This window comes from Barbus barbus (genome assembly GCF_936440315.1).
Source record: "Barbus barbus genome assembly, chromosome: 45".
NCBI lineage: Eukaryota > Metazoa > Chordata > Actinopteri > Cypriniformes > Cyprinidae > Barbus > Barbus barbus.
The window spans coordinates 15,959,350-15,972,272 of NC_136723.1; the positions used below are offsets into that span (position 1 = coordinate 15,959,350).

Genomic DNA, 12,923 nt, shown 5'->3' on the forward strand with positions numbered 1-12,923 from the left:
ACACCTGATTTAAAAAAAAAAAAAAAAAGACTTTTGTTTAATTATACATTTTATGGTTTGAATGTATTCATCTTTGTTTTATTTGTAAGCACAGGGCAAATTAATTTCCATGTTGCAATGGTTTCCAATTGCCAAGACATTAAAGATGTCAGTGTTGCTGTGTATAAATCTTTCCCAAAATTCCCCAAGCTTTGCTTAATCAGCTTAAAAGCTTTTTCTATATGATTTCTGGTAACACACCTTAAATTGCTTTTGCTAAGGTGTTTGGAACAGGTACTACTTAGTTCTGTGTTAGTGAAAGACATATATTTTGGCCTGTATGTGGACTCCTGCAGTTCATTACACCATATTGACAGAAAGATCAGTCCTAAATTGCTTTTGTGGACTGAGGCGCCTAAACATCCGCAGGACACACTGCTAAACCGAAACAGTATCTTGAAGAAAACGGCATTCCATCCCATTACTTATTGCAGAGGGGTTAAGAATCAATCACATAGAGCTAAAGACAGATTTGGCTTATAGCCAGACATTGAGACATTTTTATGATAATATATTTGATCTGAATTGTGAGATTGTGATTGGTAGTGCCTCGAAATAATAGGCCTATATACTGAAAATAAACACAACTTTCAGTTTTGATAAGTCAATCTATGGTTCCTTCTAATGAATCAGTGAATCAGTCTGAGCAGAAAACAATGGCTGAATTCAGAATTGCATACTAGCACACTGCTCTTACTATTTCTGCCATATAAAGATAAGGAATGAAACCGATGACTCCGTCTGAAAAGAACACATAAGCTGCATCCGAAAAAATCACATACTGTAGGCACTACGATTGAAGAAGACTCAAGCAAATAACTGTTACTGTTTGGAAAGCCATGCTAAAATGCTAATTCATAAGGTTAATGGAACATAAATCACTGTAGATATTTATTAATTGTTGATATGTCAACTTGTAGGTAAAGATACATATCTGCAGGGTTGCATGAAAAAATAAGCATAAAAAACATGGGGAAAATAGCATATATTTTTTTAGCATGTTAGCATACACCAAATTGCTTGGTGAGGGTTGGTGCAAAAAAACTAAATCCTGTCAGAAACATTGCTTATAATCTGTCTTTTCATTCAGACTGGTGAAACAATCTGAATAGAATCATGGACTGATTCATTCAAATGTATTAGTGAATCAGTCTGAATACAACATAGTTATTAAATAAATCGGGCTGAATCATTCAGACAATTTGCTCTCTGACTGAACCACGGGTTATTTAGCTTGACACAAGCCAAGAACTGTCACTGTTTTATTTGTACTTCTCGAAAGCAATGTTAAAATGCTAACTCATTAAGGTTATTGAAACTTAATTAAATCACTTTAGATAGGCTACCCATTGGTTGTTTATATGTTAACTTGTCATTAAAGATACATATCCACAAGAATGCTCAGTAAAAAAATATTGGAAACATAAAAATATGGGGGAAATACTGTATCTAACATAGTTATTTTAGCATGTTAGCATACACCAATTTCCTCAGTGGCCTTTGGTCCTGCCAGAAACAGTGCTTACTTTTTTTCTTTTCTTTTTTAAGGTTGCAAGATCATAAAAACTAGGATGGCTAATGGCTGATATCAAAAGAGATACCTGAGAAGATGAAATGTGAGTCAAATGTCTTCAAGTGCTAACATGTTTGTGTTAAAACCACAAACATATTAAAAGTCATGGATGGTGATTGCTAGATCTTAACCCCATAACTTGCACATAGAGATTCTCACATCATGACCAACATGCTTCCAGCAGAAGATAACATAAGTTTGACCTTTTTCCCTGAGAACTGTCCCAACTGCACTGCGATACCTGCGTTTGACATAGACATTACAAAGACACTGGCTCTCGGCCTGGTGCTGGTGCTCTTTATAATATTCGGTGTGATGGGCAACATCCTGGTCATCCTCTCTGTGGTGTGCCATCGCCACCTCCGTTCCGTGACGCATTATTTTATCGCCAATCTGGCCATTGCAGACCTGCTTCTTAGCTCTATGGTTCTCCCGTTCTCCGCTGCATCTGAAGCCTTGGACCGCTGGGTGTTCGGCCGTGCTTTATGTAATGCCTGGACCGCTCTTGACGTGCTGTGCTGCACGGCGTCCATCCTCAGCCTCTGTGTGATCTCTGTAGATCGCTGCATGGCTGTCAGTTACCCACTGCGGTACCCTTCCTTGGCTACAGGTCGAAGGGCACTGGCCGCAGTGGTGGCTCTATGGGCTCTTTCGGCAGCCATCTCCGTCGGTCCGCTGTTCGGATGGAGGGAGCCCATGCCGGAGGACGATTCGGTGTGTAGAGTGAATGAAGAGCCAGGATATGCCATCTTCTCTGCTGCGTGTTCATTTTACGTGCCGTTGGCGGTGATTTTGGCAATGTACTGTAGGGTTTATGTGGTGGCCCGGCAAAAGACTCGTTGTATGAGTAAGGGCAGGCAGACGAATGGGTTAAATGAGCACGGAGTGACCCTGCGGATCCACTGTCGCAAAGCCCAGCAGGCCACCAGGAAGAAGGAAGCAATGCGCGCAAAGAACTTGAACTTTGCCTTCATCCGTCTGCTTAAGTTCTCACAGGAGAAGAAGGCGGCCAAGACTCTGGGGATTGTGGTGGGATGTTTCATGCTCTGCTGGCTGCCTTTTTTCCTAGTGCTGCCCATAAGTGAGTATAAACTTAATGTTTTTCTGAACACATGGCAAAAGCCAAAAATAAAATAATAAAATAGTTTTAAATATTATATTATAAATGTACTTACTTATTAATTTATAAATGTACAATATTAATTTGTAAATATGGTTACATTTTTATGGAGTCGCACCACATGATATTTTCCATCCTGAACTAACATTGTTTTTGTCATAAAATAATCAATTATGTAATATTTTCAGTGAATTTAGTTTTGTTTTGCTTTTTTTTTTTTTTTTTTTCTTTCTTTTTTTTCTTTGTGTTTGGTCACACTACACAACTTTGCTTTTTTCCCAAATATTAAGTGGTTTTGTTAAAATAATACTTTTGTTTTTAGTAAATAATGATAGTATATACAGTATAATGGCAAATTATTTAAGGTTTGAATGTGAAAGTAAAAATTTTAGAGCTACTAGTTTGAAAACTACAAAACAAAAAAAGCCTTGTTTTGTTTTGTTTGTTTGTTTTGCTTTTTCTTTTTTGTTTGTTTGTTTTTTTCTTGGTCACACCCCACAATTTATAAAAGTTTCTTTATATTAGTTTTGTTTTTCTTCAAAATAAAGATGATAAATGAGTATGAATATGAATATGAGATGAGATTTAAGAGTTGCTGCAGAGGGGAGATTATCATAAATATAAACAGCCACAAATGAATATCTTAAATTTGGGTCTGTTCCTCATACAAATCGATTGGACAGCTTCAGCAGAAATATAGTGCGTAAGTGTCATTTTGGCTGTTTCCTCCTCATTCATTTGCATTGTTCAGAAAACAGCCAGAAGAAAAAAAAAAAAGATCAGAATGGTAATGACATGAGGGTGAGTAAACAATGACCGGATTTTCTTGAGCATTTAACTGCAATAATTCAAAGAACCTACTTCTCTGAATATTTTGTTATTTTAAATGAGGTATGGGAGCTTATTTGTTTCCAAACGACTCAATGTTCTCCCACAATACGCCTATGTGAGTAAACAGCATTGACATAATCCTTGCTGGGCCTTTTAGATTGCATTTAAATGAGCTTGTTTACAACAAAAGAATGAATTATGAAAGAAAGAGAAAGTATCGCAGTCTGTTTCAACCAAGAATAGAGGCTTTTATATGCTAAAAAGCAGCCCTAGTTCAGAAAACCATCTTTTGTATGGATTCCACATGTTTGCAGGCGAATCATTTGAGCTTTCATTGAATGTTTGATGGAGATACAGCTTATTTATCAGCCTGTGTGTTTAGTAATTGGACATCTAAGATGCTATGAGTCAGTCATTTGTGCATCGGATTGAAAGCCTTTGAAAACGTATGAAGGAAATGTACACATCAAAGCAAAGGCTTTGAAAATATGAAACATTCAAAACCATTTGACCCTCCGTCTTGAGGTGACCCTAATGAATGATGGAGATTTCTTGCTGCATATAATGATTTTGTCTTTTCGTTCTTTCTGTGTCTCTGTAGGCTCCATTTTCCCATCCCACAGACCCCCGGACACTGTCTTCAAAATTACTTTCTGGCTGGGCTACTTGAACAGCTGTCTCAACCCCATCATCTACCCGTGCTTCAGTCAGGAGTTCAAGAAGGCCTTCCAGAATGTTCTCCGTGGTCAATGCCTCAGCAGAACGCACAGGACCTGGAGCCCTCCGGCCTCTGCTCAAGACCCTATGCATGGCCCCAAATCTACTCAGGGTTTCCCATCTACATCTACTGACTCCGGGAAGCCTACTAATGCATCACTTGTCACTAATAAGCACTTATATACTGCACATAGCAACAGTGGTCTGAACGCACCTGAAACAGCTCTGACAATGAAAGTTCATCAGGTTTCCATATTCGAGATGGAGGGTGAGGCTGTATGAAATGCTTCTGAAAGAATAAAAGACAGCTTTTCAAAGGAGTTTACAAAGCCACTGTGGAATAGAACAAAAATGACCAGGGATCTGGTTAATTCTCGTATACAGGAGCACCACCTTGTGGCAACGTCTATAATATGCATCTGCACTTTTGTGAAGTTTAAATCAACTTTGAAGATTCACAATTTGGCTTGTAAAAATTTAGCTTGGTAATGTTATTTGATTTGTGCAAATACAAATACACTTTAAGAAAAGTCCAATGTATTGTGTTAATATAAAGGAATTTTCTGTATTTGATTTTTCATGTGTTTTGCATATTTTGAATTGTTTTAGGGTTGAAGGAATTAGCTGTAAAATTACAGAAAATGTACTTGACAGTACAGAACAGTATTCATTTTTCTACAGATTTATTTTTATTTTTTTCTTAGTGTGTTCAATAGGGTCCAAATCTGTCTTCAATAACGGTCTGGTTCAGCTCAGCTACCAAATCTGACCTCAGAAGACTACGGAGAGTAGTCCGGACTGCTGAGCGAATCAACCCTCCCCAGTCTCCAAGAACTGTACTTATCCAGAGTGAGCAAAAGGGCTGGTAAAATCACTCTGGACCCCTCCAGCACACTCCCTCTTTGAACTGTTAACGTCTGGTCGACGCTACAGAGCTCTGAGCACCAGAACGACCAGACATAGGAACAGTTTCTTCCCTCAGGCAATCCATCTCATGAATACTCAACAATAAACGTGGAACACACAACTAATACATTATCCATTCACCACACTCACTAATTTTATTTTTATTTCTCATTTCTAATTTGCACATACTTGACCTGTACATACATATTTGTCTATATTATATATTGTGTTTCTGCTGCTTTGTACATTGCCTATTTGTATATTATTCTTTTATTATCTGTGTCCTGTCTTTATCTGTTGCTGTCTTTCTGTTGCACTGTGGAGCTTCTGTCACTATAACAAATTCCTCGTATGTGTAAACATACTTGGCCAATAAAGCTCATTCTGATTCTGATTCTGATATGTGGAAATGCTTGTATTTTGTATTATATATATTATCTTAATATCAAAACAGATGTTCACTATATATATATATATATATATATATATATATATTGTCAACATTTGAAGTGGATCAAAAAAGTTCATCAAAGCTGTCCTAAGACAAGAACGCATTTTGGTTTTAGGCCAACTTTGATGAAAGGTTTTGATCCACTCCAAATGTTGACTACTGTTTATTTATATGATTCAAATATCACGAATCTCATGATACTATATGATGAATTTGATTATATAATTATAACAGACTATTAAAGGATACAGTGTATGTAAAATGCATTAGTCTACTTAATTCTGGTGCTTTCTAATTCCTGATGCATTATTATTTATGATGTAAATTGTATATATGGCTGAAATTTAAGAACAGAGAAAAAAAATATTTTCTTCCTTTTATTAATTTTCCTTTTTTGTAACATCACCATCCAAGGGATTTGACACATTTTCAAGAGCAAGCAAACATCCTCAAACAGCACAGCCAACAGAATAAACACCAGCACACAACACGTTCACTTCTGGAGTGGGGGAAGAGAGGGTTTGGGATTATAAATAACTGGCAGTCTCAGACTGAACAATCTTTCAGTTCCCATCTGCATTTTACATAGATTACATACCACGCATAGAAGAACATTCAAGCGTACATAGCAAAGTGTGTGTGTAGTGTAGTGTTAGTGCCAACAGCTGCTCTGGGATCAGAGGAAATGCTTAAGGCATGTTTCATTTGAACTCTTGCATATGCTCATATGATCGAAAAGGAAAAGAAATCTCACATTGGACAATTCTGTTCTCAATTCATGCCATATTTTCACACCAACTTCAATGAAATAAAAATGAAACTAATCATTAAATTTAAATCTGAGAAGGAACATTGTGGATACACACAAATACAAATGAAATCAAATTTAAATGTTAAAACAAGAGTAAGATTGATTTTCTCTAAATTTATCTGGAATTAAATGTATTACCTGAACGTTTTCCGTCTCAGTAAGTTTTTTTTATTTTATTTTAAAAGACAAAAATACCAATAAAGAAGTCTCAAACCATCAACCTACAATTCAGAAGATATGCAAGAAAGGCGGGCTTCCTTTTTTTAACGGTGGGTACTTTATATGGTTTGTGTTACACTGTAATCACAACTTAGTTGAAATGATCCAGCCATTCAGTGTTGTTTTAATAGCACCAGGCCTAGAAGGGTTGCTAAGGGCATGTTTCCGATGTAACGTGTTGCCATGACAAATAAAAGAGTCAGATCCTGTTGTCTAGCAGGGACAGTCGTCATAGTAACAGTGGAAAAGCAATGAGGTCAGCAAGAAATGAACAAGAAACAGGAAGAAAGCAAACAATCATAACAGTCATGAGGTGATAGACTCTACAGGCCCTGCAAGGGCCAGTATTAACACATCAGTCCTTGCGAACAGATGAATAAATCATTATAACCTCGCGCCACCCTCCTCCATTTGAGAGAACACATTCCGACAGCACACAAAGTCTCACGGTGAAACGACGACCCGACGTTTCTCTTGCTCAGAGCCGATCCTCCCTATACACAGAATACAGAAGCTGTGTAAGGCCCCCGAAACACCAGGGGGCCCCTTGCTCTCAAAGATGTTTTAATTTTAGTTTAGTTTTTGATTTTGGCCTGCGGTTATGAAAACGTGAATGATCATTTATTTTAATGTGATGCACTGTCACCCTCTCTACGTAAAAATCAGCCAAATCATGTAACGTGAATGTCGTAGTCTCTTGCTCTTACTTAAAACCAAATAAAAAACGAGTTGCAAGCGTGCCGAACCGCGGAAGAGATACTGTTTCTCGAGCGCTTTCCGAGAGCGCGATTCTTTCATTCTTCCCAAAAGCATTAAAATAGGCCTATATTGTCCTCCCACCTCAATTTATTTGTCATAAACAATACTAAAGATTTGCAAGTGAACGCAGATGTTTTCAGGAAGACTCAAATGTTTTGTGAGTGATGCAAAGTTTCTCTGGGGAGCACACACACACACACACACACACAAAGAAAAAAAAGTGAGAAAACTCCAAGTTTTGAAATATAGTTTCTCCTTTCCTGCATATTATTAACAGGGAACGCAAAGTTTCTCTGAAGAATGCTTGTTTTAGTTTCTGTGGGGAAAACACACAAACAAAAAAATTAAATAATAATAATAAAATAAAAATTGTGAGAGAACTTACTAAACTTGCTAAACTTAAAAAAGCGAATGCAAAGTTTCTCAGGGGAACGCAAAAATTCAAAAGCATTGACATCCCCAACTCAGTTTTTTCCCCCCAACACCAAGTCTATTTAGGAGCATCATATCCTCAGTTTGGAGCAGTCAACTGTCTGTCTTCCAGTACACAATAAGTATACAACAACCAAGCAGCACTAAACATTTAAGTTTAAACCCTGTCAGTGCTGGAATGAATCAGAGCTGTGTGTGTGTGTGTGTGTGTGTGTGTTTCTCTGTTGAGTCACAGAGGAAAAGGCAAGCAATGAAGAAAAATGATACCGGCCAAGATTTTGCTGATGTGCAAGAGGGAAAAGAAAACAGCTGGAGGACAAGTTTACTAAATGAAAAACAGACTAGCCTATACAAAAATGTCTCGCCATTGCTAATCCACAGTGAGATTTAAGCAAGGCACGTTAAAACCAGTTAATGCCTTTTTATTACAATTTTTACTTTCTACTATGCCTTCTTTGTCTGAGCTGAACATAAGCTTTAGCACCATCCACAAAATGTGGATTATCCTTACTTTAAGTGTTATGTGGCGATATCTACTAACGAACCTAAAGATTACTCATAAGCAGATAAAACATTTCAAATGTCTTTCTCCTAACAGCAAATAATTCAAAATACTGATGACTAATCTTGTACTACACTGATTTTTGTCCAATCAGATGTTCTCTAGAATGTCAGTGTCCCTCCCTCAATACAACAAGCAACCAACTAGCTATTACTAAATACCAAATCATAATAAACGCCTGACATACCAAAAGCCTGGTTCTTTCAAATAAAAAGATGATCCCTTCAGTGTACTCTGTCCAAACTTCTTGTTTCAAAAGGAAATGCATCAAACACAGGAGAAGAAAACTGATACTAGCTGTATTAACTAACCTAGAGTACTAGCTGCTCAATTCACTGCCCTTTGTTTTTTAAGACATGTTTTTTTAGGTTTCCAGACCAACTTGGAAGAAAAACAAACAAACAAAAAACTCTCATTCATTCTTTGATAAAGTAAAATAACACCATGAAAACATGGAGCTGCCACAGGTGCAGTTGTTGAAAAGCACCTTTAACTTTTAACTTTTATTTTTATGATATTATTACAGTATGCAGCCTTTAAGTACGGCACTAAAATGGATGTCGACATTAAAAATGGCGCTGTGATAACTCATACTTTAAAAAAAGCCTTTCAAAAGCACTATGACGAGTTTAGAGAAAAATCTGGCACCTTCGTATCGGTTAACCGGCTATTTTACTTTTAACAGCCTTTGAGTTGTTTCAAACAAAAAACACGAACAAGCTCTTGTAGAAGTACTCAACATGATCAGTACATCTCAGGCACAGCTTGGAGTTAAAGATACAAAGAAGACACGTTAGCGTTAAGGTCTGCGATATCACTTTTGTTGACATAGAATGTAGCGGCATAGTCACTCAATATCAAATCTCACAACTCACATGGCACATTAGTTTTGCGCTGCAACCAAACTTAGAAACATCCATCTGGGTGTTTGACTCTCAGCCCAAAGTTTACTTAGTATGCATTGAGCCCGATTTTTGTAATCATGTGTAACTCTGCACCAACACACATGCACACTGAGGTTTTTTAATGCACTTTTTTTGCACTAATTACATTGCCCAGAAGGTGGCAACATGTCAAGTTTTTAGTTCAATTCTACTCTGCATGTGTCGAGTGCCTATGTTTGCACAGGCTATGAAATGAAATATACTTTGAAAGGCAACATGTTCGGCTGTAAACATTCAGCAAGTGTTTGCGTTAACACTTAAGTATACTTTGGGCTTTAGTGCATTAAGAAATTGCTGCTAATTTCATGGAGTTACATCCACGTTGTTCTTTAAAAGTGACGTAACAGCATTTCCTTTAGCTGACTATGGAAGGTACGCAGTTACCTTTATATTTTGTTATCCCGTGACGGAAACAAGCTTCCATAGATAACACTTGCTAAGTTGTCAATAATAATGCTCACAGTAGCTAAACAACTCACTTTTTTTTCACACGACCAAATACAAACTTGACTTTATCGTCTTCTTAACCTTTACGCATTAAAGCAGCTTGTGCAACACAAAAAAAAGGCCAAAACAGGGAAGGTTTCCAGCTATAACCATTTGCAGTCCTCTCTTATTTTCTCTAATATTGCTAAGCTGCTTGTTTTTACATGCGGTTTCTTCTTCAGTAACATTAACAGTGTTAATTAAATATCTCTGGTTGTGAAACAACACATGGTTTTTAATCAGCGACCACTGGAAAAGCTTTCTTTTATTGACTGGTACAGAAAGTATCGCATTGAATGCCACGGAAAGGGCACGGGCGGAATACGGTCAGGTGTTCATACTGATGTAAACTGATTGTTTGAGTAAAAAAACGTAATAAAAGATTCCCAAAAAATAACAAAATTCCTAATGTAATAGACTTAAAAGTCTTCATAGACTTTTAGCCACAAACAATGACACGAGTAATCCAGCGCTCTAACCCTTGCCTTGTTAATAAGTAACAATGATAAACAACTTTTCTAATACACGCACTCGATCCCTCTGATTTCAAAAAGCAAATAAAGTTAAATACAAAAATAATAACATGACTCGTGGTGGGTAGAAAGTACAGTATAAAAATCATACAATCAGAAGTGCTCAAATGTGGATGTTACATTTTTTCCTTCTCTCTTCACATGAGGCAAATACTTTGTTGTTGTTGTTGTTTTTTTCTCTAGATGTCTCTTTTAGGAAGTGGTGCAAGGTTGGGAAAAGAAAAACAAGGGAATCGGGTGAGAGCTCAGGGGTTGGGAGACTAGGGAGTGGAGAATCATAGGCCCTGTGGAGGGTTCTTGATGGGACACGGTGGTCTCAGCAAACACCTGCGTTATAGACACCCCCCCCCAACCCCCTATTCTCCTGTCGGCTGGAGGATGGCGTCTAGCCCAGGCTGGTGATGTTGGCCTTGCCACCAGGGGGTGCAACAATGCGCTGGGTATTACGGCGGGGGATGTTGTCATCAACCTGAGCGCCTGAAATAAGACAGATCAAAAGGAAATCAACATTATGGTGTATAAATATTTAAACATCATGACACTGTTCCTGTGAAAGTGTTGAAAACGGTTCATGATAGATTGCTGTGAATAATATAAAAACAACAAATCTCTCAGTATTATTACAATTCTGGCTAGTACTAAGCAACTAAAATATTTTCTATTTATTTAATGCTATTTCATTTATGTTTAACCTGTTACCCTGCGCCCCTATTTTTGAGCATTTTGTAAAAAACGATATAACCAAATAAAAATGTCTGTAGCTCTTGAACCCTAAGGTCTATATTTAAAAATCTGGTGTTGTTTGAAACTAGACACTTGATCCTTTGTTACTCTAGAGTCATAATAACTCAAAATTAGTATAGCAATAGAGTAAAACAAGGTAAAATATACATGAAATTGACTCGCGATATGTTTTAATGAAGCTCACTAAGGGAAAAATGGATGAGACTTTCATGCCAAAGGCCTGAAAACACCATAAAGATAAAGCTGAACATCTGACCATGTTTTGATTCAAATTTGAGGATGATACTCCCAAAAATGTAGTTTCTGTAAGCTTTTATTTAAAAAAAATCTAGGCGTCCTTTCAAAAAAGCCATTTGGAGACCCCAAATAGACACTTTGTAAACAAATGTCCAAATGAGTCAAAACTACATAATACATATATGTATATCAATTCAGAACTGCTCTGCCCACCAAAACACACAATAAAAAACTATTTCTGAACAGCATTTGTAGTGCTGACTCATTTAGTCATTTGGTTAGTCTACAAATGGCATTTTTGAAAAAAAACGCCTAAATATTTCCTGAAATAAAATATGAAATAATAAATTTTTTATAGGTAAAGACTTACAGAAAGTACATCTTTATGGTATTTCATTTCAAGAAAAGCTTTGGAAAAGTCATTTGGATATTTTATTTCAAGAAAAGTCTAGGAATCCTTTCAAAAATGCTATTTAGAGACTCCATAAGACACTGCATACTACATATGTATATCAATTCAGAACTGCTCTACCAATGAAACCACAAAAAAACACAAAACTATTTCAGAATTTGAACATAACTAAACAGTCTTTATTCTGAACAATTCCAATAATGAAAACAGTGAACCAAAACAGATTTGATCATTTTTGAACTAGTGAAAACACAAAACATGCAAAATACATTGTTTTTACAACATTTGTATTTTTTATTTATTTTATATGGTGAATATTATGAATATTACTATTTTACTAATATAGTAATAGATTACTATTACTAATATTACTAAATAATAAAAAAAAACAACTATTTACAGTATTTACAGTGGAGGAAGACGCTCTAGCAGCCACTAAAATGGTTTTTTTTCTGACCATCTGGATTCACCAGACCTCTGAAAAGACCGGGAAGAGTGAGAGAAAAAGAGTGAGAAAGTGTGTAAGCAAAACAAATCAAACTTGCAACACTGTTTACATTTTGTACACACACACACACACACGCGCGCACGCACACACACACAATAACCGGGACATACCCACAAACAAACACACCCACCCACCCACACGAACAAAACTCATGTAATCCCCTCATATTATCCCTCTCCGTTGTCATTTTTAGAATCTAAAACAGCTAACATGAAACAAAAGCTGCAAATACATGATAAAGACACATAAACATTCAAGAGGAGGGTGGAGACACTTACGTGCTAATGCTATCCACGCTTCCCAGCGATCTCAGCGCGTATTCGGCTACTAAATTAGCCATTTTTCTCCCCACGTCCTCCAAAACACCACCAAACGCCACAGAAACACTTCTCAAGTCGAAGATCCACGATGGAGAGATTCAGATGTGAGCTTTGGACAACATCTGTTCGCTGATAGCCAGTCTGTGTAGCGCTGCGACGCCATTATGTGTACGCTTCATGCGTAACCCGAGAGCGCACGAAAACACACGGACAATACGCCGAGCTATTCTCTAAACAATCTTACGTAAACTATTCAAACTGTCAATCACTGTAAACGTCCTTGTGGTTGGCTAACACTTCCATCCATCAAAACTGTGCT

General features: G+C 37.0%; 2 protein-coding genes across 2 annotated transcripts in view; one reads left to right on the top strand and one right to left on the bottom strand.

Moving 5' to 3' along the window:
- Positions 1-1,774: 1,774 nt before the first annotated feature.
- Positions 1,775-4,562, top strand: LOC306863782 (alpha-1A adrenergic receptor-like; the record flags this gene model as incomplete). Its single annotated transcript, XM_079407336.1, has 2 exons — positions 1,775-2,693; positions 4,165-4,562. The coding sequence occupies 2 exons, from the start codon at positions 1,775-1,777 to the stop codon at positions 4,560-4,562; spliced, it is 1,317 nt and encodes a 438-aa protein (XP_079263462.1).
- A 4,283-nt stretch (positions 4,563-8,845) lies between these two features.
- The window catches only part of LOC306864470 (dihydropyrimidinase-related protein 2-like), a 31,841-nt gene continuing 27,763 nt past the window's right edge, over positions 8,846-12,923 (bottom strand). The window contains exon 14 of the mRNA XM_079408496.1: positions 8,846-10,860. Within this exon, the coding sequence (XP_079264622.1) occupies positions 10,769-10,860 (92 nt within the window). The 3' untranslated portion in view covers positions 8,846-10,768. The remainder of the gene's footprint in view (positions 10,861-12,923) is intronic.